The sequence below is a fragment of the Cnephaeus nilssonii genome, assembly GCF_951640355.1.
Source record: "Cnephaeus nilssonii genome assembly, chromosome: 6".
Taxonomy (NCBI): domain Eukaryota; kingdom Metazoa; phylum Chordata; class Mammalia; order Chiroptera; family Vespertilionidae; genus Cnephaeus; species Cnephaeus nilssonii.
In genome coordinates this window covers 86,886,690-86,914,192 of record NC_137077.1, presented here as the reverse complement: position 1 = coordinate 86,914,192, position 27,503 = coordinate 86,886,690, and the positions used below count along the sequence as shown (strand labels likewise).

The following is a 27,503-nucleotide window of genomic DNA, read 5'->3' as shown; positions in this document are numbered from 1 at the left end:
TTCCTGAGTGAATTTTCTAAAGTTTGTTTAATTTTAGAAACAAAAATTATAACACTGTCTGATATGGCTTGAAATGTGTATAGAGGAAATATTTAAGACAATTATATTATGAACAAGGAAAGACAAAGAAATGTAAAAGGAGGTAAAGTTTCTCTGTATATCACTTGAGCTGGTAAAATAAACCCAGTAGACCATGATAAGTTATCTATAATAATAAAAGGATAATATACAAATCGACCAAATGACCTCACAGCAGAATGACTAGATGACCTCCTGGACCACAACACTATGACACGCACTGGCGCCAGGCCAGCCAAGTCAGGTGCGATGCAATTGGTTGGGGGGCCCCAGCATTGCCCCATGATCGCCCTGCAGAGGGAGGCCCAGGCCACCCAGCTGGTGGCGCTGTGGCGGGTGTGTGGGGCTGGCCAGCTATTGCCCCGCAGAGGGAGGTCCAGGCCAGCCAAGCAATTGTACCCCACACCTGTCGCTCGCAGAGGGAGGTGACCGGTGGCGGGGGATGGGGGACAGCACCGCACAGATGGCAAGCAGTAGCAGTGGCAGGGGGCGGGGCCAGCTGCTGGCAGCCCGGGGAAGGAAATCCTCAATAGGCCCTGATCGCCAACGAGGCCTATGGACCCTACCCAAGGGGTCCTTGATTGCGAGAAGGCACAGGCCAGGCTGAGGGACACCAACCCTCCCCCCCCTCCGCAAGAATTTTGTGCACCAAGCCTCTATTGTATATATAATGTAATACCTACAGCAACAACTAAGAAAGCTCTACAAATATATGTCCAGAACATTATAGGTAAATAAAAATGGAATCCTAAGAAATGTTCAAGTAATCCACAGGAAAGCAGGACAAAGAAAATAAAATCCCTTAGCATATTAATAGTCATAATAAATGTAAATTGTCTAAATATACCAATCAAAAGACAGACTTAGAGAGTTGATTTTAAAAATAAAAAACCCAACTATATGCTGTCTCCAAGAAACTTCAAATATAATAATACTAGAGGCCCAGTGCATGGATTCATGCACTGGTGGGGCCCTTGGCCTGGCCAGCTCATGGGGGAGGGGTTGCACAGAGGGAGTATCCGTGGGAGAGGCTCATGCCACTGTAGCTTCACTCACTTGCCGTGAGCCCTTCTGGCTCCTGTTGGTCCGCTGAGTGACGCTCCTCCTGTGGGAACGCACTGACCACCAGGGGGTGGCTCCTGCATTGAGTGTCTGCCCCCTGGTGGTCAGTGTGCATCATAGCTACTGGCCGGTTGTCCAGTCATCTGGTCGTCCGGTCGCTTAGGGTTTTATATAGATAGATAAGTATTTAGAAAATAGATGGTAAAAGATATATCATGCAGATATATCATGTGAGGTCTAATAATTCTGACTCTGCCATTAGCCAGCTCAGTCCATAGCTTCAGCTACCACTTCAGCTATCACACAGATGCCCCTCCACACTACTAGAGAAAGCAGTAAAGCAGGAAACATGCTGGTCAAGAACATTAGTTGTCTGACCCCATATGTAATATGCTGACTACAAGAGAAAGTATTGTTACTAAATGCAATTATATGTGTAGCACACTCAGCTAAGCACTCACTAAAGTACTCAGTAAAGGCACCATTATCTGAATCTGAGTTATACATTGACTCCTGAGCTAGATGAGTTACCTTATGCAAAAGCTAAATGGTACCTTAAAGATCATCCATCCCATGCCTTTCATTTTAACTGAGGCCAAAGTGAAAAAGTGACTTGCACAGAGTCACACAAGGAGCTGAAAAGAAAAAGAATTGGCAGAAACCAAATCCCAGGGACAATGTTTATATGTAAAATGTGGGAGGAAAAATAGGAGAGAACTAATTAGTTGGGCTTTTGGGGACTTGACTCTGAATTGTACAGCTGCCTTCTAAAATTTTTTAATTTTCTGGAAAAGAATATTTGCTTGCTAGATAGCTCTACCTATATTTCCCATTGACATAATTAATTCAGCATGCCCGAATTGCAATTGGAATTATTACATGTTAAAACTGAAAAGGATCTTAGAGGGCCTCCAGTCTAACCTCTTGTTTTACAGATGAGGAGAAGATTCTGCACTGGGGTGTAGGACTCACACTTCTTACGTTCATCTGTAGCCAAGTGAGCAATCAGTTGTCTCTTGGGCCACTTTTGTCTGGGTTGCATAGCATTACTTTAAATCCTTTTGGCTTAGAGGGAGTCTTCGAAGCTCATCCTGGCTACAAAACAATTCCTGGTGATATTTAGAGCAGTGGTTTCTAACTTTTTTAAAAAAAACAGTGGAATCCTTTAAGTTGAATCATCTGAAGAAATCTATATGAAAGGAGACTAAAAAGAGGAGATCTGGTTAACTACAAAGGTTTGGTGGTGGTGGTGGGAGGGACAGATAGTTTGGGAGATCAGGAAAAGGAAAGTGCATTTTACCATGATTACTTGGCCTCCTCCTCATTCCTAGAGGAGAGAGGCCTCCAATGTACCTCAGTGGTTACAAGCAGTTTGAAACCCACTAATTGGGAGGCCCTGGGGTGGGGGTGCCGGGGGGGAGTCTGGAAGTGATGCTTGGCATGAACGAGAAGAGCACTAGTGTTTCTGCTCTACAGGTTCCCCAGTGACCTTTTCAAGTGCTGTGGGGTAATGACTTCCAATTCTTTTTTGAATCTGAGAATTAGGAACTATACCGTCATTACAATTAGGGCTTTAATAAACTCTCAGCTATCATTTAAAAACTTTAATCGCTCACATTTGTAGTTATTTATATAGACAAGCAGCTTTTTTGTGAATTAAGTTGCCTTATTAGTATAGACAGCCCAAGCATTACTGTCACATGAGGAAAAGCTTAGCAGTAATCAGCATATTGATCTTGCATAGGCCCCTGCAATGTTCTGATTAATTTTTTAAATACTTGACATTTTAATAATTATTTTATAGTATTATTTATAACTTTGAATTTTATTTGGCAACTGATGAAGCCCTGTGCTAAACACCATGAGGAGTATAGGACAAGGTACTTGCCCTCACATTTGAGCCATGCTGAATCGGAATGAAGAATGTGACATTCTAGAGTTTTTTCCTTGCTACTTCATTTCATTACCTACGCTTTCTTTTTTACATTGTGCAGTTACAAATTTTAATTTACTGACTTGTAATGCATGTTCATGACTGAAAATTTAATAATTTAAAGTTGTGTGCTTTTTTTCAAATTGTTATTAGATTGCAAGACTGGAGAAAGATAAAGAAGAACTACATAATCAGCTGCTTAGTCTTGATCCCACAAGAGATAGCAAACGAGTGGAGCAACTTACTCGAGAAAAAGTCCATTTGGTTCAGAAATTAAAAGAGTTACAGGCTGAAGTAGCCGAATTAAGGGCTGAAAAAGAGAATTCTAGTGCTCTGGTAGAAAATGTCCAAAGAATTCAGGTGCAGCAGTTGGCTGAGATGCAGGCTACAATCAGATCCCTGGAGGTAAGGTTTTAATTGCTTCCCAGTAGAAAAAAGTACGGCACACTTTTTTAAAAGTGCATTGACAAGCCTCTGATTTTTAGAGCATCAATATATGCTCACCAATTTAATAATGCTGATGCATTTGTGGAATCACGAGAGTATATACTTTTTGTAAAGATGAAAGCTATTGATTCATAAGCATTGGATATGCTGCCACATATACAAAGGGAGTATTTCTTCTTTGGGAGTCAAGTCACCTGTCTTAAATGATTTAACTCTTATAAGGCCACAGAATAGAATATGCAAAATCCAAAAAAATTTATTTGAGTTTCTGGAGACTAAAGTGATCTCAAACCAGAAGGAACTATTTTTTTCTAGATGGTTATTTCCTTATACTGGAATTTAAAGTCTTAAAATCATAAGTCCTGTTCAAACAGAAATACCATCCTACATAATAAAATGGTAATATGTAAATTACCATCACTCCGCTATGCCCACGATTGGGCCAGCAGGAGGCTCAGGGGGCGGGACTCAGGGTGGCCGGGGTAGCTGATTGGGCCAGCAGGACGCTGAGCTCGCGGTGCCAGTGGCGCCGCGAGCTCAGCGTCTGTGCCATGGCTGCGCCGGAGGCTTTCGGAAGGCCTGGTGCACCGGCGGACAGGCTTTACTGAATTGTTTTCCTGAGTTCATTACAGAGAAATAAGAGCTGGCAGACCCTAGGCTGATACTCCTAGAGGGACTCTACAGCAAAAATTCTTGGTTTCAGTTGTTGGAGAAGAAAAACTTTTTCTTCATTCTCTTAGGTTCAGTGATTGGCGGTTGTGAATTAAACTGGCAACAGACATTAGTAAGAGAAAAGATGGGCTTTTATTCATGTATGTACATGGGATTCACAGAAAAGTGTCAAAGAGGCGGTTAGAATTTGGGGCTTATATACCATCTTAAGTAGGGAGAAGGGAAGAAAGGGCACTTCGGAAAGATAAAAGGGCCCTTAGGGAAGTAGATGGGAGATATGACAGTTTTGTGAAAATGTCTTGTGTTGGGGTTTCTTATCCTGATGCTGACTTTTTGTTTCTCATGATAGGAGTGAGTCTTCCATAGTTATGAAACTCCTGGGGTGGGAATTTATAACAGTTACATTCTTTTCCAAGGCTCTGTTTTTAGGCAGATAAGAGGAGTTGAGGAAAAAAAAAACTCACTTAAAAAAATGTCTGTTGATTCCCAAATGTTTTCAGCTTAAAATAACTTTTATGCCACAGTGGCAAGATATTCTGGACCCCTTCACCTTCTTCTCAGATATGCTTACTCCTAGTTCTTAGTACCTAACATGTAGCAAATATACTATTTTAATTGTTTTGATTTATTTTGAGCAGTCCAAAGTGTGGTGTTCTTTTATTCAGATAGTTGTGAAATGATTTGAGTTGGAAAGAAATTAATGGCACTTAGCTTGTAATTAAAATCCAGGATCCAAATCCAAAAGTGATATTTTTCCCTCCATCCAGCAAACTGGTACAAGGAGAGTATTGATATGTTTAGAAGAGAAGTCATGTTTTTATTTTTGTGTATGAAGCTTTTTATAGTATTTACTGGTCCTGAACTAAAGTTGTTAGTATTGTTGGTCTTTAGGTGTGAGACAATTCAGAATGAGACTGCTTATGTTTTATGTTCCATTCTTTCATCCCTAATGTATTTATACAGTGACAAATAAGTGGATGATTGTAATTAAATATGGCATATGGTTCTAGTGTGAAACTTTTCATTGAGGTCATTTAGAGTGATTGTTTTCAGGACAAGTTAAATGATGACAAAAAGATGGGAAGTTCATTTGTGACATCTTCAAAAGAGCCTATATTTAATTTTGTCAGGTGAAATGAAAATAAGTACATGACAGCAAGAATTTCTTTCTTCTTTGACATTTTTGGCTATCAGTGAGCCCAGAAAGTATTATTTTATGTTTGAGGAAAGTAGTTTTTTTTTCTTCTGAATTATTTGAATAAACTCTTTATATTATATTTAAGATATATAAGAAATGAGATAAAAACTGAAGCTTCCATAGTTATGAAATGCCAAACATTTTTATTTTAATTATTTTGAGTAGAACTATTTTAAGAAAGCATTTAGTTTTCCTTCCCTAACTAAAGAGTACTGTATTACCAACCAGAATTTTTTAGACAACTTCAGACTTCCTTAAGAATCTTTATTATGTGATGAGGTCAAGAGCTATTGAGCTCTTGCCCGTACTTCCAAAGGCTAAAAATTAGTTAAGGATTTTGAATTCTTATATCTCTCTTTAAAAAAAAAAACCTCCATTGACTTTAGATTTTCAGTTCTCACTTCTTACTGTTATAAATGAGCCTTCTCTTCTATTTCTAATATGCTTTTTCATATCTACTGTGGATTTGGAACCCCCCAAAATACTTGTTCCAATTATGTCAGCAATAAGAGTAAGTAGGTATCAAGTGAGTGCATTCATCAGATAAATATATGAGTTTTATTTATTTGGTGACTCTTGACATATGTTTGTTCCAGATGTCTTTGTTGCATATTTCTTGGAGCAAACTTCTTTCATTTGAATTCTACTATATACTTTGAGAAAAATCTTTTTTCTTTGGTACATATTAATATGGAGATTTTGATTAATTTTGTGTAGTGGGATTACACATATATTTTAAATAGGGCTTACTTTATTTTGATATAATTGTGAAAAGTTATTAACAAATTTTTAAATACTTTGTTTTAATAAAAGGCTGAAAAACAGTCAGTTAAACTACATGCTGAACGCTTGGAAAAAGAGCTACAATCAAGCAATGAACAAAATACTGTTTTAATCAGTAAATTACATAAAGCTGAACGGGAAATAAATGCATTGACCAGTAAAGTAAGTCATCTTATGTTTCTACTTCATTCTTTAGAATGTTTGATATTGTATAATGACAAAGAAAGTTTACATTTAAATAGCTTAGTTCTCTATATTGAGATCTTTTTTTTATGCTAGCATTCTACCTTCCAGATATATGCAGAATCTGACCAATTCTTATTACCTCCACTGGCCTTCTCACTCTTTGAGCAAGGTTACTTCTTCTCCCTTACTTCCTGCCTGGGATGGTCTTGCCTCACATATCTACTTAGCTTGTTTCTGCATCTCTTTCAGATGTTGTCTTATCAGAGAGGCTTTCCTTGACTTCACCTTGTACAATACCATCTTCCATCTTCCTCCGCCCTCTCAATCTCCCTTATTTGCTTTATTTTTCTCCATAGTTCTTAACACCATCTAATATATTTATTTATTTTTTGGTCTCTCCTTTTCTTTCCCACACCCTTACCCCAACCAAATATAAGCTCCAGAGCTGAGACATTGCTTTTATCACAGCTGTCTCTCCAGCTCCTAGAATAGTGCTGGCACACAGTAGGCACTCAATAAATGTTAAATGAGTAAATTAATATTAGCAGTAGCACCTGCATTTATGTTATTTAAAAAGAATATAATGGTAAGGGCACAGGTTGCAGGCTTGATTCCCCAGTGGGAGCCATGCAGGAGGCAGCTGATCAATGATTCTCTCTCATCATTGATGTTTCTGTCACTCTCCCTTTCCCTTCCTCTCTAAAATTAATAAATATATATATATTTAAAAATAATATAATGATTTGAACATTTTATATACAGAATTTTCTCAATAACTTATGGGTCCTCCACCACCCCTCAAATGTAGGATACATATATAAGGAATCCAGTAACCAGAAATAGAATAGCAATGCTAGAAGTATCTTCTAGACTACAGTAGTGAATGAGAATATCAGCTCTGGGGTCAGACAGACTGGCTTCAAGTTTCATTTCTTCCACTTTCTAGCTCTGTGACTTTCAGCAATTTATGTTCTCCCTGAAAAGTTTGTTTTCCTTTATAAAATGAGACTAATATTTACTTTATAGAGTGTGACAAAGATTAAATGAGATATTATGCATAAAGCATTTGGCATAAGATTTAGTATATAATAACCCAAATATTAGCTGTTATTATCATAATATTAGCTAGCAGTAGTAGTAGTACTTCTGGCATTTCTAAGAACTTGGAAATAAGACTGGTTACTGAATCAGTGAAGTAATACGTATTTTCTATTATAGCAGAGTTATATGTAAAATTATCTTAAAAAGCAATATGGCTCCCAGACCAGAAGGGATTTACTATAGCTTGGTAGGAATATATGAACTTATCTAAAGGAATACTATATTTATTCATCATAAATTCCGTGGCCAAGTAATTACTTGAGAAGACTGAAGCAGAGAGTTTTAGTCAGAAGCATGTAAGTACTCTGGTCCCATTGCAAAGATTGTTCTTACTATGGAAAGGAATACACAAATTTGTTTTAATTTATGGCCATGAAACAATTCATTTTACTCTATTTGAGCAATGAGTTTTTTATTGTTAAAATGTTTTAATTCAAGCATAGTCCTATAATTGAGCTTATAGATTAAGATTCAGATATATTTAGAAATTAAAAACTGTCATTTTGAAGGAGGCAATGAAGTGCAATGGAGAAGTTCATGGGCTTTGAATCAGATGAATCTACCTTTGAGTCCTGACTCATTCATCTCACTCACCACCTATGTGTCTTCTGACTTGCTTAACTTTTAAATGGGGATGATACCTGTCTCTTACAGGGTTTTTGTAAGATTAAAGGGGCCATTGAACATAATAAATAGTAGCTGGTGATAAAATTGATCATGGCAACAATTACATACTTTGTGATATCCTTAAATGAGAAAATGATGTACATAACTTTGAGACCATTGACTGATTTCATTCTTCACTGTATCAATAACTGTGTGTATGACTTTAGGCAAGTTACTTAATATCATTGGGATCCATTTTCCTCATAGATGAAATGAGGCATTGTTCTAGCTGATCTCTAAGAATCCTGTCAGCCTACTAAGGTTCTGTAAGTCCTACTAGAAAATAAATAACTTGATTGCTTCCTGGTTAACTGTAAGCTAATTATTTCTGTATTCAGTAGATACATATTGAGTGCCTTCAATGATAAAATATGCAAAGAAATGGATGCAAAACACAAAGACATAAATTCAGGATACAGGGAGTTCTCTCATGGTATAAATTATTTTCAATTTTATAAAAAGAAATAGTGAGTACTCGGTATTTTCAAAACACTGTTGTGGTCCTGAGTAGCCGAACTGAACTGCTGGAATAACCTGAACCATAGATGGAGCATTAGGACACTGGATAAGCTGGCTTTTGCTGTGGCTTCTAACTCTTGGGAACCACCAGATACTTTCCTTGCAGCATATTTATGTGACCTCTCTGGCTTATTTGTGACCTGACCCTGATTTTTCTTCTTTTTCTGTACGTAGCCTTCCTATTGCTCTTTTTAGAGTTATTGCTTAGATGATTTCTCCTATTCTGCCTATGGAAGAAGAGCATTTTAGTGTAGTATTATTTCTCTGCTTGTTTGTTAAAACACATTGATAAGCGTTGCCTATTTTGCATACAAATGGCATATTAAAATCACTCTTTAACTTTAGACAAGCCAAGTTTTCATTTGAAATATTGTGTGTGAAAAGATTGCATTGGAAGGATAAATTTTAAAATAATATTTCAAACATGATTGTCAGTTTTCTTGGCAACTTGAAGTTTTCATTGACATTATTTTGCAACTAGAGGCCCGGTGCACGAAATTCGTGCACTTGAGGGGGGGGGTCACTCAGCCAAGCCTGCCCCCTCTCACAGACTGGGAGCCCTCAGGAGATGTCCTACTGACGGGGAGCGGGCCTAAGCCACAGTCTGGCCTTCCTCTGCGGGAGGTGACTGGGCTGATCAGGGGAAGGCGCCAGCCCCATCACCCCGCTGCTGCTGCCAATGTCACAGCCGCCAAGGTGTTTTCATCAACACGGACTCCAGTCCCTTCACCATGAAAAAATGACAGCTTTCTTTAGGCACTTTCAAGATGTGTCTTTCATAAGATATGACATTTCTTTTCTTTCTTTCTTTTTCATCCTCACCTGAGGATATGTTTCCATTGATTTTTAGAGAGCTTGGCAGAGAGAGGGAAAGACAGAAACATCAATGTGAGAGGGACACTTCGATTGGTTGCCTCCTGCATGAGCTCTGACCTGGGCCCCGGCCAGGGAGGAGCCTGCAACCTAGGTACATGCCCTTGATCAGAATCGAACCCAGACCCTGCGGTCGGCAGGCCGAGGCTCTATCCACTGAGCCAAACTGGCTAGGGTAGGATATGACATTTCTTAGCCCCTCCAGCAGCAGACCTTAGTTTTTCCTCCAGGAGTGAGGTGGAGAAACCCTAGATCACCTTTTTGGATTCTTATTACTCAAGTTACCAAGAACACTGTGAGAGGCAGCTTACAGGGAGCTTAGCCAATGAGCCTTCAGAAAAGGTGTTTCCTTTGCAGCTCATGCACAGAGGACCCCCTGCATTGTGTCTGCAGGGCTTCTGTCTACTGGGCTGGGGGCTGCCGGGGGCATGGCTCACACTGTGGGGGGCTGCCGGGGGCATGCCCCCAGCCCAGTGGCCCCGCTTTCTGTCAGCTGGGCTTCTGTCTGCTGGGCTGGGGGTGTGTCCCAAGCCGCGTGGCGGCAGCTCTGAGCACGCCCCCACCCCAGTGTCTGTCCACTTGGGGTGTCCCAAGTCACGCTGCAGCAGCTCAGAGCTCACCCCCAGCCCAGCGCCCACTTTCTGTCAGCTGGGCTTCTGTCCATTGGGCCGGGGGCGTGTCCCAAGCCACGCAGCATCGGCTCTGAGCATGCCTCCGGCCCAGCGGCCTGGTTCTGTCAGTTGGGCTTCTGTCTGCTCGGCTGGGGGCGTGTCCCAAGCCGTGCGGTGTCGACTCTGAGCACGCCCTGGCCCAGCGTCTGTCTGCTTGGCCTGTCCCAAGCCCCGCGGTGTCGGCTCTGAGCATGCCCTGGCCCAGCGTCTGTCTGCTTGGCCTGTCCCAAGCCCTGCAGCGGCGGCTCTGAGCAGCCCCCGGCCCAGCGCCCACTTTCTGTCATCTGGGCTTCTGTCCACTGGGCCGGGGGCGTGTCCCAAGCCGCACGGCGTCGGCTCAGAGCATGCCCCTGGCCCAGCAGCCCAGCATTCTGTCTGCAGCCTGGGAATGGGACGCCAGCATCCCGCCCTGGCGCTATGGACGCCACCATCTTTGTAGCGGACTGATGGTTAATTTGCATATTACTCTTTTATTAGATAGGATTAGATAGGATTCTAGTAAATGGTTGAAATGGTATTTACAATGCAAAGGAACACCTGTGGTGTATTCAAATTTGTGTTAGCTTTTTTAATGGAGTTATGTTAGTGTGACTATCTCTCTATTTAAATAATATTACTAAAGCCCTGGCTCAGTTGAATGTCATTCCATGCACCTAGAGGTCCCAGGTCAAGGCACATGCCCGGGATGCTTGCTCAATACCCAATAGGGGGTAGGCAGGATGTAGTAAATCGATGTTTCTCTCCCTCTCCCTTCCTCTCTCTCTCAAAAAAAAAATCAATAAAAATATTACTAAACATAGTCTGAGAATGATGCTCTTAAAGGTATTTCACATTCAATGAGGTAAATTCTTCTAGTTACCTCACTAAGTGTTTGATTTTTAGAACTCATATAAATCAGACAGCTTTAAAGAAGTTTCCTACAGAGTTACCCTTATTAGTCAAGTTAGTGAGGTCATACTGCCTGAGACCTTTGAAAAAAATAAGAATTTAAGAATACTATCTCTTTGGGATTTGCGTCAAGAGCTTCTCAAGTAATACATTTTCAACTATATTTCTATGTCTTGCTTATATATTTTGTTTTCTAGCATGTCTCTGTGCGTATGTGTAATTTACCAGATTCCAAAACCTTTCAAAATGTCCACTATTGCCATTTTTCAGTTTCTTGAAGATTTTGTTTGTTTGTTTTTAAAGTAAGTTTTTATTGAATTTTAGAGAAAGAGGAAGGGAGCGAGAAATAGAAACATCAATGAGAGAGAAACATCACCATCCAAAGGCTGCCTCCTGCACCCCACCCCCCACTCCTCTGGCCAGGGATTGAGCCTGCAATCCAGGCATGTGCCCTGACTGGGAATCGAACCAGTGAACTCTTGGTGCATGAGTTGACACTCAACCACTGAGCCACAATGGCTGGGCGTTTCTTCAAGTTTTGTTAGTAGTCCCAGGTAGTAATCTCTGGACACTCACATTCTGTTGTGTCAAAAGCATAAAGCAAATTTACAGTGAGCCATAATCTACATGGAAAACGTCATGGGAAAAAAACTAGAAAAACAAAAAACAGAGTAGTTTGGCCCAGGCAGCTTTAGAAAACTGTGAATCTCTTGAAATTATACGCAGCATTTTAATATTGTACATTTTGTTAAGTAAAAGATCCCTTGTTTTCTTACGATTTTTGAGGCCTGATCACAAAGGTTAAGAACCAGGGATCTAGAGGCAGAAAGGAATGTTATTATGATTCTTTGGGATTTGGTTTAGATTATTCAGAGAAAGTGCAACTGTCATATCTAGGCAATAAATACTTTAATAAATTTTTCATTTTTATTAAAGAAAATATTTTAAAAAATACATTCCAGGAAGTTAATATTAGTATAAGCATTATACTAATAATTATCATTATTTTAGGATTATACAAATGCGGCACTAAAGAAAAACTTAAACTCACCTAGTTACATAGATGAATGAATTTGAATGCAGAGGACAAATACCTTGCTTGAGCATGCACCACTAGTTTAATAAAAAAAAAAAAATAGACTGAAGACAGACTTCACTTGTTTGACTTCTTGTCCAGTGTCCTTTCAGTTTCAATAATAATTTATTTGAAAATTTTTTCTCATTTCAGTAAATCTCAGGGTGAAATGAATTAAGTATTTTATTTCATAGTTCTTGTTGAAATTAATCAAGATTCTATAATATAAGATGGCTCTAATTTTTCACTTCATATTTATATCAGCTGCAGTGTAGTTTGTTAATGAGCTGCTGTCATTCTTAACCTTTTATAGTTAGCTTATAATTATATTTGCCAGAATGGATTTTTACTGTGGTCCAAAGTTTAAAGCACTTATAGTTTAAATTCTGTTTGTCCATGAAATTATAATGTAGTGAAATCCAATCTATAGAAAGTTTCAGTATTTAAATAAATATAATTTCTTAGCTGCTGTCATGCAGTTAAACATTGTTCTATGAGACTTCATAAAAAAGTTTAGAAAGACTTAAAAATGCAAAAACTGATGTCAGCACAAGGTATTTATTTTATGTAGTGTCATTAAAAAATCTACAAGTTAATTTGGAGAGGGATACATCTTAATGTGATTAGCAGTACAGAGGCAGTATAGTGTACTTGCTTTTCTATTTATTTCCTTTAAGTGGGGATTTTACACCAAACCATTCCTTTACAATGTTTTCAAGACCTTTCATAGACACCTCTAGTTCTCATCCTTGCCCGCTTTGGCTCTAGGACCTCTTCTATTTTTTAAAAAAATTATCGTTATTGTTTAAAATATTACATATGTTCTCTCCCTCCGTCCCCCCTCAGTAACCCGCCTCCTCTCCACACCCATCCCCTCCCCAGGCCTTTACCCTGCACTATTGTCTGTGTTCATGGGTTATGCATATATGCATATAAATTCTTTGGTTGATCTCTCTCCTCTGCCCCCTTCCCTCTGAGGATCCTCAGTCTGTTGCATGCTTCCATGTCTCTGGAACTCTGGATCTATTTTGTCAGTTTATTTTGTTCATTAGATTTCCACATATAAGTGGGATCATGTGATACTTGTCTAGGACCTCTTCTTGATTTCTTTCTAACTGCCAACTCCAGTTTTTTAGATTATATTACACTTAAGTAAATCATCCTTTACCCTCCTGTTCCCATCATCTCACATTTTACGTGTTTCACTTGTATATATTAATGGTTTTCTACTCTGATTTTATAGTTTTATACCTGAGTATAATATGTCTGAATGCAGGTTTATCTAACCTTTGTATCTGTATTGGTTACATCCTCCTAATTTTAGAAGCACCTTATCAAAGGGAAGGGATGTGGAAAATGTTAGGTAGTGCAGATGATTGAAGAGAAAAAGCTTTCTTGATTGCTGCTATATCCTCAGTTCCCAAAACAGTGCCTAACATGTAATAAATGCTCAGTAAATATTTATTGAAAGAATGAAAGAATACTGTTTATGAACTAGAATTATTCAACTTGACAAAAGGGATGTCTCAGGAAAGATGAAAATTGGTATATGATTGATATATGGGTTAGTTAATGGAAAACATTGACAATTATTTATATTCACTGTGGCTTTAAAAGAATCAGATTTCGACAATAAAGGTTTAGATTTCTAAGTTTCATACTTGTTCCTCCCACTACCACCACATATGTGTGCGTACAGTCACACATACACATACATTATTTAGTCACCAAATTCAATTGATCCTTCTTGCACCCCTCCTCCCCATCAATTCTTTGCCTCTTCATTGGTTTCTTTATCTTCAGTATCTTAATCTAATACATTTGCAATTAGAGTTAATTTTCTGAAACAAAATTAATTGTACACCTTTAATAGCTAACAGAATACACAACTCTTTTTATGGTGTATAAAGTTTATTCCCTGCCACTCTAGCTATAACACATTTGCTTGTTTTTCAAGCAAGCAATGTGATCTTATACCTGTGTAACATTTTATATGCTGATCCTTATATCTTGAATGCCTTCTTGTCACCAACATTCTTTTAAAAAGAAGGATTCACTTTTATTAGGATAAAACTGTTTTCTTGATGACAAGTATTTTTCCAGGCACTGAAACAACTTTCCCTGTTGAAGGTGCTTACCACAGCATTTTCTCATTCCTGCTAAAGTGTCAGGGTAAGCAGTTAATGGCAAGAAAATGACCATAGTAATTTTAATTTCTAATTATCAACAGGTAAAGGAAATTAAACATTCAAACAAACTAGAAATAACAGACATCAAACTGGAAGCAGCAAGAGCTAAGAGTGATTTAGAAAGAGAAAGAAATAAGATTCAAAGTGAATTGGATGGTAATATATAATTTTTCATGCTTTTTGTTTTCACATCTAAACTAAAATTATTAAAATAGGTCACAATGAATTTTTATTTTCAGCTTAATTGACTTTTAATGTTAGAGCATATATGGATTGTTTTTGTTTATATGTTGAATGTTCATTTTGTGATCTAACTTTTAAAAATCATGTTTATGTTATTGTTACTTGATTAATACATAAATTAAGTGAAATTTTGCAATGTGAATTTCATACTTCCTGAGTTTATAATTTTAAATCTATTTAGATTATCATGTGATTATTAGTTGCAGGCCCAACTTTTACCTTTAAAAATATTTTTATGTAGTGATTGAGCCTCATTCAGCCTAAGCTTATTTTTAAGCTCCAGTTTACTGTTTAGAATGTCTTTCTCATGAGGATTGCTCAGAAATTATATTATTTCTGACTTTTCTTAAGTACTTAAATAAGCTGCCTTTGGCCTGTAACTATCCTTGAGTTGGTCTTCATTTGAACTGGCCTCTGTAGTTTTAGATAGAACTTACAATGAATGATTGTTTTCATTATTAATTTCTACTTAATGTTGACTCATGAACTTACATGGTTAGGGAGTAAATTTTCTTAGGAACTTAGAGAGTTTGGGATCCAGTTTTGCATTCTTTTTTTACTTTGAGTTACATAACAAATTTTAGTTATTTTATCTGCAAAATACTTGTCATCTCATTACAAGGAAGATTTGTAAATTAATTTGACAAAATTGAAAGTTTCCAATTTATATTTCTACTAGAAATATAACAACTCTGCTAGAATGATAGATTTTGAAGAGTTCTGCGATTTTATTCAGGCTGCTTCCTGCTAGCTTGATGATGATGTTCTTTGTGGGTCTTAGGTTACAGAACCTTTGTAGGGGTGAAGTAGGTGCTTAAACCTTGTTGGCTAACAGCCAAGTTGATATCCCTAGCTTTAAAGATTCAAATGAATAAATGTATGTAACATTTTATTAACCTTTTGTGTGTGTATGCTAAATAAACTAATAACCGAAAAATTAACTTTGAGTTTTAGTTTGTTTCATTCTTAAGAAAGTTTATCAATGTAACGATCTTTGAAGATATATTTCTAGAGTGACTTACTTTCTATACTCTTCTAATTGTTATCAATGTTTGCTATTAAATGTGATTTTTCATCTTAATAAGATTGAGTATAGCATATTTTTCTCCTTAAAAAATACTAGGATTACAGTCAGATAATGAAATTCTCAAATCGGCTGTTGAACACCACAAAGTGCTCTTAGGAGAAAAGGATCGTGAATTAATACGTAAAGTACAAGCTGCCAAGGAAGAAGGTTATCAAAAACTTGTGGTATTACAAGATGAAAAGTAAGTACATAATTACCTTTTTTTTTTTGCGTTAAATCTCCTTGCAAATGAACACATTTTGCTGTCATATTATTCTTATTATAGTTCTTGTAACATAATTATCATCTGTTGTTTTAGGCTTGAACTTGAGAACAGATTAGCGGATTTAGAGAAAATGAAAGTGGAATATGATGTCTGGAGGCAGTCTGAAAAAGATCAGTGCGATGAGAAATTGCGGGCTTCACAGATGGCTGAAGAGTCGGCAAGAAGAGAACTTCAAAGTATTAGGTTATATATATGTATATATATTTTAAAATTTTCATTTTAAAATAATTTCAGAGCTAACAAAACATTATAAAAGTGGTACAAAGAATTCCCATATAATCTTCACGCGGATCTCCAAATATTAACATCTTACATAACAATATTACAATAATCAAAGCTACCAAGTTAACATTAACATAGTTAGGAAATCAAATGAACATTATTGTTATCAAGGCTATAGACTTTATTCAGATTTTATCAATTATCGACGGATGTCCTTTTTCTGATCCAAGATCCAACCCAGAATCACACATTGTCTTTATTTAGTCTCCTTTAATCTTGAACATTAACACGTTTGTAGAGTGTTGGCCAGTTATTTTGTAGATTATCCCCCAAGTTGAGTTTGTCTTACATTCTAATTAATACATTTAATTAAATTCAAGTTATACATTTTTAGCAAAAAAACCCCACCAAAATCAAAGCCACATTTCCTTGGTGTATCATATCAGGAGGTATGTGATTGTCCCTTTACTGGTGATGTTAACTTGAATCATTTGGTTAAAGTGGTGTCTGCCAGATTTTTTCACTATAAAATGACTACTTTTTCCTCTTTGTGATATGTAATTACTAGAGGCCCAGTGCACAGATTTGTGCACTGGTGGGGGGCGTGGACTGCGGGGATCGGCCCGCTGTGGGAGCACCGCTCATCCCAGTCAGCCCAGTGCCTGTGGACCTGCCCTCTGAGCGGCTACTCAATGAGGACATTAGTCTGAGCTGATATTTCAGGGTAATGTCTTGTGTAAAGGGGTGTTCTGTGTCCTGGAGGAACCTGGTGGAGAGCTTTGCACCCCAAAACCACTTGGTGAATAACCTTGATGTGTGATGCCAGGTCAGTGACACCATCAGGGATGTCCAGGGCAGCTGTGCTCCAGGAACCTTAGCCATCAGGACAGCTTCTCCGGGGGTGATTGTGGAGGGGGGTCCACAGTCACGTCCCCTCTTGCCATTGGCCTATGCCAGCTCCCTGCTCTCTTTCTAGAACACACCTTAGAGAGCCTGCATCAGCTGGTGGGGTCAGGCCGGAGTCTGGATTGTCTCAGGTATTTGATAGGTGCAGAGACTCGGCTTCACCCTGGGCCTGCTAGCAGCTGCTCATCCCGGTCAGCCAAGTGGTGATTCCACTGTGGGAGTGCACTGACCACCAGGGGGAAGCTCCTGCATTGAGTGTCTCCCCCCTGGTGGTCAGTGCCTGTCATAGCAACTGGTCAACCAGTCGTTCTGCCTTTCGGTTACTGGGCTTTTATATATACAGATGGGAATATAATTTGAGATGTGTAAATATTCTCATCATACTTTATCATCATGCATTCTTCCACTAATTTTAGCATCCTTTGATAATTCTTGCCTGACACAATTATTACTTTAGTGTTTGCCAAAGGATGTTTCCCTCCATCATTCTTTCTACACTTTTTAGTTGGAATTCTCCTGAAAAGAAGAGCATTTCCTTCTTTCTAAATATTATCTTCATATCAGTTTGGATGCATTTTTATTCTATGGATTATGATCATTTATTATAATTTTTTAATCCTCATCCGAGGATATTTTTTCTATTGCTTTTTTAGAGAGAGAGAGAGGAAGAGAGAAACATTGATGTAAGAGACACATTGCTTGGTTGCCTCCCGTATGAGCCCTGACTGGGGCCTGGGATTGGACCTGCAACCCAGGCACATGGCCTTAGCCAGGAATTGAACCCGCAATCCTGTGGTGAGCGAGCTGACGCTCTAACCTTTTAGCAACACCTGCCAGGGCTAATATAATATATATTTTTCCACCATTGCTCTGTATTGTTACTTCTTTTAAAAATAAATCTTTATTGTTCAGATTATTACAGTTGTTCCTCTTTTTTCCCTCCATAGCTCCCCTCCACCCAGTTTCCACCCCACCTCATGCCCTTACTCCCCCACCACTGTCCTTGTCCATAGGTGTAAGATTTTTGTCCAATATCTTCCCGCACCCCCCACACCCCCTTCCCCCCAAGAATTGTCAATCCACTCCCTTTCTATGCCCTTGATTCTATTATATTCACCAGTTTATTCTGTTCATCAGATTTTTTACTCACTTGATTTTTAGATTCACTTGTTGATAGATATGTATTTGTTGTCACTTTGTTGTTCATAATTTTTATCTTTACCTTTTTCTTCGTCTTCCTCTTCTTAAAGAATACCCTTCAGCATTTCATATAATACTGGTTTGGCAGTGATGAACTCCTTTAGCTTTTTCTTATCTGTGAAGCTCTTTTTCTGACCGTCAATTCTAAATGATAGCTTTGCTGGGTAGAGTAATCTTGGTTGTAGTTTCTTGCTATTCATCACTTTGAATATTTCTTGCCACTCCCTCTAGCCTGCATAGTTTCTGTTGAGAAATCAGCTGACAGTCGTATGGGTGCTCCCTTGTAGGTAACTAACTGTTTTTCTCTTGCTGCTTTTAATATTCTCTCTTTGTCTTTTGCCCTTGGCATTTTAATTATGATGTGTCTTGGTGTGGTCCTCTTTGGATTCCTCTTGTTTGGGGTTCTTTGCGCTTCCTGGACTTGTAAGTCTATTTCTTCACCAGGTGGGGGAAGTTTTCTGTCATTATTTCTTCAAATAGGTTTTTAATATCTTGCTCTCTCACTTCTTCTGGCACCCCCATAATTCGGATGTTGGTACGCTTGAAGTTGTCCCAGAGGCTCCCTACACTATCTTCATATTTTTGGATTCTTTTTTTCTTTTTTCTTTTCCAGTTGGGTGTTTTTTGCTTCTTTGTATTTCAAATCTTTGACTTGATTCTTGGGATCCTCTAGTCTGGTGTTGGATCTCTGTATATTATTCTTTATTTCAATCAGTGTATGCTTAATGTCTGATTGGTCCTTTTTCCTATCCTTGAAGTTCTCACTAAATTTCTTGGAGGTGTCTAGAAGATTCTTAAGTAATCTTATAACCGTGGTTTTAAACTCTATATCCAGTAGTTTGCGTTCCTCCATTTCTTTCATTTGTGACATGTTTCTTTGTCCCTGCATTTTGGCTGCTTCCCTGTGTTGATAGAGTGGCCTTGTGTGCTAGGTGCTCCAGTGGTTCAGCCTCCCCAGTTACCTGAGGTTGACACTCTTGGTGCACCCCTTTGTGGGCTGTGTGCACAGCCTTGTTGTAGTTAAACCTTGATTGCTGTTGGTATCACTGGGAGGAATTGACTTTCAGGCCAATTGGCCGTGAGGACCAGCTGTGTCTACAGTGGGGGAACTGCTGTGCTGGAGACACCCTTATGGAGCAGGACTTGCTTTAGTGGGGCTTTGGTGCTCACTGAGTCTGCCCCTTGAGTGTGTCTCTTATGGATGTGAAGAGTTGTAATCTGGTATGGTCTCACTCTGACCACTGTGTACATTGGCTCTTGGATCTCCAAGGAGGTGCACCCAGCAGGAGCTACAGAGAGATCTGCATATTCCTCCTCTTAGTTTGGGATTTGGAGGTGCCCAGATGAGGCCCAGCTGCTGTAGGGCCTTAGGCCTTCTTTTGGAAACTTTGGAGCTCTCTGACCCAGCTGCAGTTTGTATGTTTTTAGGTTGCAAAAGGACAGGCCATTCTAATGCAAAAGTGGCTGTGCACATCTTGGGTGGGGTTGTAAATTGAGTGGGGCGGGGTCTCATGGAATCACCAGGGTGGAGCGCCGCCCTCGCTTTCTGGCCCAATGCCAGACAGTCCAGTTTCTCCTCGTATGAGTCTGTGTTCCCAGAGTCTTGCCGGGAATTGGAATTTAGAGCAATCTGGAGCTTGTATCTCCCTCCTGATTGAAAAAAACAACAGCGCACCCAGTTGCCAGCCCGTTTTGCACATGCCTCTGTACCTCCACTTTTTTCTCAATGCGCTTTTTTCTTTCCTTCTAGTTGTTTTGTCTTTTAGTTGGAGTTTTGATGTGGTTGTGAGAGGCAGCAAGTATAGGTGTTTACCTATCCCGCCATCTTGGTAGTTCTATAATTTTTTTTAAAATTTAAATTCTTTATTATTTAAAGTATTACATAAGTCTCCTTTTCCTCCATTGACCTATCCTAGGCCATCCCTATCCCCCAGCACATGTCCTCTCCCTCCCCTCCCATCTGTGTCCATTGGTTAAGCTCATATGCATGCATACAAATCCTTTGGTTGATCTTTTCATTTATTTTGTTGTTCATATTATCTCAGATTTGGCCATTAGAAGCTTTTCAAAATTGACTTTTATGTCCTTTTGACAAGACCCCATCATTTTTTGAGGTCGTCACAAAGTTTTTAAATCCACTAATCTGCTGATGGGTACTTAAGCTGTTTCCAAATCTTAGCTATTGCAAATTGTGCTGCTATGAACATAGGGGTGCATATATTCTTTCTGATTGGTGTTTCTGGTTTCTTGGGATATAGTGCTAGAAGTGGTATTACTGGGTCAAATGGGAAGTCCATTTTTAACTTTTTGAGGAAACTCCATATTGTCTTCCACAGTGGCTGCACCAGTCTGCATTCCCACCATCAGTGCAGGAGGTTTCCTTTTTCTCCACATCCTCGCCAGCACTTGGCGATGATTAGTGACTTTGAGCATGTTTTCATATGTCTCTGGGCCTTCTGTATGTCCTCTTTCGAAAAGTGTCTGTTTACATTCTTTTACCATTTTTTAATTGGACCATTTATCTTCCTTTTGTTAAATTGTATGAGTTCTCTGTAAAATTTGGAGATTAAGCCCTTATTTGAAATATCATTAGCAAATATGTTCTCCATGCAGTGGGCTTTCTTGTTGTTTTGTTGATGGTTTCTTTTTCTGTGTAGAAGCTTTTTATTTTGATGTAGTCCCATTTGTTTATTTTCTCTTTAATCTCCATTGCCCTAGGAGCTGTGTCCTTAAAGATACTGCTATGACATATGTCTGTTATTTTGCTGCCTATCGAGTCTTGTAGGATTTGTATGGTTTCCCGTCTTACATTCAAGTCCTTTAGCCATTTTGAGTTTGTTTTTGTGTATGTTGTTAAGTTGGTGGTCTAGTTTCATTTTTGTGCATGTATCTGTCGAAATTTCCCAGCTCCATTTATTAAAGAGACTGTTTTGACTCCATTGTATGCTCTTGCCTCCTTTGTCAAATATTAATTGAACATAATAGTGGGTCGATGATTTCTGGGTTCTCTATTCTGTTCCACTGGTCTATATGTCTGTTGTTGTGCCAGTACCAGGCAGTTTTGAGAACCGTGGCTTTGTAATAGAGCTTGATATCTGGTACTATGAGCCCTCCAACTTTGTTCTTCTTTCTCAGAATGCTGTGGCTATTCGGGGTCTTTTCTTATTCCAGATGAATTTTTGGAGAGTTTATTCTTCTAGATCTTTGAAATATGCTGTTGATATTTCAATGGGGATTGCATTGAATCTGTAGATTGCTTTGGGTAGTATGGACATTTTAACCTTTTGCACTCGGATGTCGAGTGTGACTCGACACGGTTAGCATTAGAATAAAGGAATCGAGAAAAAAGCAAGTGAGTGCAAAGGGTTAATGATGTTGATTCTACCAATCCATGAACATGGTATGTTCTTTGATTTGTAGATGTCTTCTTCTATCTCTTTTTTTAATCTCCTGTATTTTCTGAGTACAGGTCTTTTACGTCCATAGTTACGTTTATTCCTAGGTACCTTAATTTTTTTTGGTGCAAAGGTAAATGGGATTGGTTTTTTTTTTTCTCTCTTCTGTTTCTGTGGGTTCATTATTGGCCATAGATTTCTGGGTGTTAATTTTGTATCCTGCTACATTGCCAAATTCATTTATTAGGTCTAGTAGTTTTTTGATAGAGTCTTTGGGGTTTTCTATGTATAGTACCATGTCATCTGCTAATAAGGACAGTTTTACTTCTTCCTTTCTAATTGGGATGCCTTTTATTTCTTTTTCTTGTCCGATCACTATGGCTAGCACTTCCAGTAGTATATCGAACAGGAGTGGTGGGAGTGGGTCTTCTTCCTGTTCTTAGGGGAAATAGTTTAGTTTTTGCCCATTGAGTATGATGTTGGCTGTCGGTTTGTCATATAGGGCTTTTATTATGTTGAAGTATGATCCTTCTATTCCCACTTTGCTGAGAGTTTTGATCAAGAAAGGGTGTTGGATTTTGTCAGATGCTTTTTCTGCATCAATTGATATGATTATATGATTTTTGTCTCTCAGTTTGTTTATGTGATGTATCACATTTATTGATTTGCGGATATTGTATTATCCTTGTATCCCCGGAATAAATTCCACATGGTCATGGTGTATGATCTTTCTAATGTAATGCTGAATCCGATTTGCTAGAATTTTGTTGAGGATTTTAGCATCTATGTTCATCAAGGATATTGGCCTCTAGTTCACTTTTTTTTGTGGTGTTTTTATCTGGTTTTGTAATTAGGGTAATGCTGGCTTCATAGAAAGAGCTTGGAAGTGTGCCTTCTTTTTTGGAATAGTCTGAGGAGGGATAGGTTTTAGTTCTTCTTTGAATGCTTGATAGAACTCCCCTGTAAAGCCGTCTGGACCAGGGCTTTTGTTGGCTGGAAGATTTTTGATCGCTGCTTCAATTTCTTTGGTAGTTATCGGCCTATTCAGGTCTTTTTATTCTTCTTGATTCAGTTTTGGGAGTTTGTATTTTTCTAAGATTATGTCCATTTCTTCTAGGTTGTCCATTTTGTTGGAATAGAATTGTTCATAGTTTTTTTCCATAATTGTTAGTATTTCTGTGGGATCGGTTGTTATTTCACCTCTTCATTTCTGATTTTGTGTATGTGGGTCCTCTGTCTTTGCTTCTTGGTGAACCTGGCTAGAAATTCATTAAACTAGTTTATCCTTTCAAAGAACCAGCTCTTGGTTTTGTTGATCTTTTTGTTTTTTTTGTTTTGGTCACTATGTCATTTATCTCCACTCTGATCCTTATTATTTCCTTCCTTCTGCTTAAGCTGGGCTTTTTTTGTTGCTCTCTAACTCTTTGAGTTGTAGGGTTAGATAATTTGTTACTATTGTCTCTTGTTTTTTGAGGTAGGCCTGTAGAGCTATGAACTTCCCTCTCAAGATGCTTTCGCTGTGTCCCATAGATTTTGGATTGTTGTGCTTTCATTGTCATTTGTTTCCAGGATGTTTTTTATTTATTCTTTGATCTCTTTGGTAACCCAGTCATTGTTTAATAGCATGCTATTTAGCCTCCAGATGTTTCATTTTTTAAAAATTGTTTTTATTGTAGTTGATTTCTAGTTTTATGCCATTGTGATCTGAAAAGATGCTTAATATGACTTCTATCTTCTTGAATTTGAAGAGACTTTGCCTGTGTCCCAATATGTGGTCTATCTTTGAAAATGACCCATGTGTACCTGAGAAGAATGTATATTCTGTGGCTTTGGGGTGAAATGTTCTAAAGATGTCAATTAATTCCATCTGATCTAGTGAGTCATTTAGGATTGATGTTTTTCGCTGATTTTTTGTTTAGAGGATTTGTCCAGTGGTGTTAGTCGGGTATTAAAGTCTCCTACTATGACTGTATTGCTGTCAACCTCTCCCTTGATATCCTCCAGAAAGTTTTTTATGTATTTGGGTGCTCCTGTATTGGGTGCATACATGTTTACCAGAGTTATATCTTCTTGTTGAATTGCTCCCTTTAGTATTAGGAAATGGCATTCCTTATCTCTTGTTATGGCCTTTACTTTGAGGTCTAATTTGTCAGGTATATGTATTGCTACCCCAGCTTTTTTTTTTTTCATTTGCATTGGCCTGAAAAACCTTTTTCCATCCCTTCACCATCAGTCTGTGTGAGTCCTTTGTTCTGAGGTGGGTTTCCTGTAGAGAGCAGATATATGGGTCATGTTTTCTTATCCATTCAGCTACCCTATGTCTTTTGATTGGGGCATTTAATCCATTTACATTAAAAGTTATTATTGTCGCCATTTTTATTCTTTACCCCTGTGTTCCTTCTTAGCTTCCTATTTCTTCTTTTTTACAGCACACCCTTTAGCATTTCTTGCATTGCTGTTTTGGTGGTAATAAACTCCCTTAGTCCTTTTTTGTCTGTGAAGCTCCTGATTTCACCCTCAATTATAATTGACTAGAGGTTCAGTGCACGAAATTCGTGCCTGGGGTGGGGTGTGTGTCCCTTAGCTCAGCCTGCACCCTGTCCAATCTGGGACATGCCTCTCACAATCCAGGACTGCTGGCTCCCAACCGCTCTCCTGCCTGCCTGCCTGATTGTCTCTAACCGTTTCTGACTGCCAGCTTGATAACCCCCTAACCACTCCCCTGTCAGCCTGATTGAGGCTTAACTACTCCACTACCGGCCCGATTGCCCCTAACTTCCTTTCCCTGCCGGCCTTGTCGCCCCCAACTGCCCTCCTGTGCTGGCCATGACACTCCTAACTGTCCTCCCTTGCCAGCCTGGTTGTTCATAACTGCCCTCCCCTGCTGGCCCGGTCACCCCTAACTTCCCTCCCTTGCTAGCCTGGTCGCCCCTAACTGCCCTCCCCTGCTGGCCTGATTGCCCCTACCTGCCCTCCCCTGCCGACCTGGTTTCCCCTAACTGTCCTCCCCTGGTCCCCCCAAACTTTCCTCCCCTGTATGCCTGATTGCCCCCAACTGCCCTCCCTTGCACACCTGGTCCCTCCCAACTACCCTCCCCTGCTGACCTGGTCACCCACAACTGCCCTTCCCTGCCGACCATCTTCTTGTGGCCATCTTGTGTCCACATCGGGGCGGCCATCTTTGACCACATGGGGGTGGCCATCTTGTTTGTTGGAGTGATTGTCAATTTGCATATTTTCTCATTATTATATAGGATAGCCTTGCTGGATAGAGTATTCTTGGATTCAGACCCTTGCTTTGCATGACTTTTTATAGTTCATTCCATTCCCTTCTGGCCTGATGTGTTTCTGTTATGAAATCAGTCAGTAGTCTGATGGGAGATCCTTTGTAGGTAACTTTCTGTCTCTCTCTGTCATCCTTTAAGTTTCTTACTTTGTCGTTGGTGTTTGCCAATTTAATTATAATGCCTTGGTGGTAGTCTTTTGGGGTTCATCTTTTTTGGGACTCTGTGAGCTTCTTGGATTTGTGTGAGTTTTGTCATCCCTGTATCAGGGAAGTTTTCTGTCATTCTTCAAACAGGTTTTCTATTCCTTGCTCAGTTTCCTCTCCTTCCGGCACTCCTATTATGTGGATGTTGTTTTGTTTCGTGTTGTCCTAAAGTTCCCTTAGGCTCTCCTGTTTTTTAATTTTTTTTCCTAGATGCTGCTCTGCTTGGGTATTTTTTCCTACCTTGTCTTGTAGCTCACTGATGCGGTCCTCTGCTTTTTCTAGTCTACTGTTGTTGCTTTCTATTGAGCTCTTTATAGCAGGGATGTCATTTTTCATTTCTTCTTGGTTCTTCTTCATTTCCTTTTGGTTCTTACGCATATTATTGAATTTGTCTTCCATCCTTTTCAGCAACCTAATGACCATTGTCTAAATTCTTTCTCTGATAGGTTGCTTGCCTCCATTTTGTTTATTTCCTTTTCTGGTGATTCCTTTTTTTTTTTTTTTTTTGTATTCGGGCTGTCTTTGTCTCCCCATGGTCTTTCCTCTCAGGGTGTCTGGTTATGTAGCTCTCTCTCTCGTGCCTTTCTCTATGTAATACCTGACCTTTCCAACTGTGGATAGCCTCACTAGCTGTGTTTAATTCGCCAATTCTGGGTGGGTGTTGTTCGATTCAGCTGTTCCTTCTTTCTGCTCTGTGAGAAGGCGCAGGACTCGTCCGTGTATTTGGCGCCACTTTGTCTCCCTGGACAGGCTTTTTAGGTGCCTGCGGTCAGGGAGGCTGGAGTGTCAGTGTTTGCGGGTTCACAGCTGAGGCAGCTGGTCCATGGGTGATGTCGTTGTAGGGTCCCGGGAGGTATCTGAGGTCTCCCCTGTTGAAGGTAAGCTGGACTTCCAATCACAGCTGGCCTCCCCTCCAAGATGGCATGGTCTCTGCCGCCGAGCTCGCCACTCTGGGAGAGATTTCAACAGCAGTAGAGGCTGCCCAGCCAAGGGAGTCTGGTCCGCCAGTTCCCAACTGTCCTTTGGAATATAGCTGTCCCTCTCTCACAAATACAGATACTCCCCACACGTCCACACACTCTCCTTTCATTCTCTTACACACTATCTTGCAGCCATCTTGGATCTCGTTTATAGTATGTTTTAATGTCTGGTTGGGTTATTCTATCTTTCTAGTTTTTCTTTTTATAGTAGTTTATTGACTAATCTTTTTTGTTTGTTTTTCCATATAAACTTTAATATCAATGTCTAGCTCTATAAAATAGATTGTTGGTATTTTTATTGGGATTCCTTTAAATATTTCATCTAATCTCGGGAGAACTGACATCTTTATGATGTTTAATTGTCCTATCCAAGAACAAATTTATTTCAGTTAGTTGAAATTTATTGTTGTGTTCTTCAGAAGAGTTCTAAAACTTTATGTAGTTTTGACACATTTCTTGTTTATTCCCAAACAATCTTCTTCGTTGCTTTTATAAATTTTTTCCCCATTTTGTTCTCTAGCTTGTTATTGTTTTGTTTATGAAGCCTATCAACTCTTCCATGTTGATTTTATATCCTGCTAACTTACTCAAGTCTTTCTTTGCGTTAGTTATATTATGAATTACCTAATAATTCTCAGGCATACTATCATATCACCTACAAATACAGATGACTTCTTACCAATTATTATGCCTTTAACTGATTTATCTACTTGCACTGGCAAGCACCTCCAATACAATATTGAATAGTTTTAGAGATAGTGGGCATACTTGCCTTGTTCCTGATCATAGTGGAAATGTCTCTCCTGTATTTTCATTAAGAAGCCAGGTTTAGGATTAAGGAATATGTATATTTTATAATTTAAAGAGGTATCCATCAAGTTTTATTTCCCTGAGTTGTTTTTATTTTTTAAATCAGCCATAAAAAAACTTAAAAATAATCAAAGTTTTTTAGCATCTCTCGAGATAATTTTTTTGTCCATTTGCTCTATTAACAAATGAACCAACCATCATTTCTGGAATACAGTCCTCTTGATCTTTGTTTGTGTAAGTGGTAGTATATTCTATTTGTTAATACTTTATGTAGTACTTACTTGGGGAGATCACTTCATAAGTTATATAAATGTCTAACCACTGTACTGTATACCTGAAACTAATATAATATTGACTGTCAACTGTAATTGAGGAAATAAAAGCACATACACAAAATAAGAAATGACCAAGGGGAAGTAAGCACTGAAACAGTGAAATTAAAAAATAAACAACTATTTTGCGAACCTCTATGCAAGTAAATTTGAAAACATAGATGAAAGGAATAATTTCTTATGAAAATACAGGTTATCAAAACTAATCCCAACAGAGATAGGAAACTTAAAC

At 38.9% G+C, this 27,503-nt stretch overlaps 1 protein-coding gene across 6 annotated transcripts in view; it reads left to right on the top strand.

The window, feature by feature from the left end:
• Positions 1-27,503, top strand: part of CEP83 (centrosomal protein 83) — a 142,595-nt gene that overhangs the window by 58,565 nt on the left and 56,527 nt on the right. For 5 of the 6 annotated variants that reach the window (XR_013813636.1, XR_013813637.1, XR_013813638.1 and 2 more), the window contains exons 6-10: positions 3,227-3,478; positions 6,204-6,335; positions 14,383-14,497; positions 15,708-15,852; positions 15,970-16,119. Coding sequence is in view for 2 of the 6 variants with exons in the window: in XM_079773941.1 (XP_079630067.1) it covers positions 3,227-3,478; positions 6,204-6,335; positions 14,383-14,497; positions 15,708-15,852; positions 15,970-16,119 (794 nt within the window). In the remaining 4 variants the exon portion in view is untranslated. The remainder of the gene's footprint in view (positions 1-3,226; positions 3,479-6,203; positions 6,336-14,382; positions 14,498-15,707; positions 15,853-15,969; positions 16,120-27,503) is intronic. The other variant, XR_013813639.1, reaches the window with a different exon arrangement.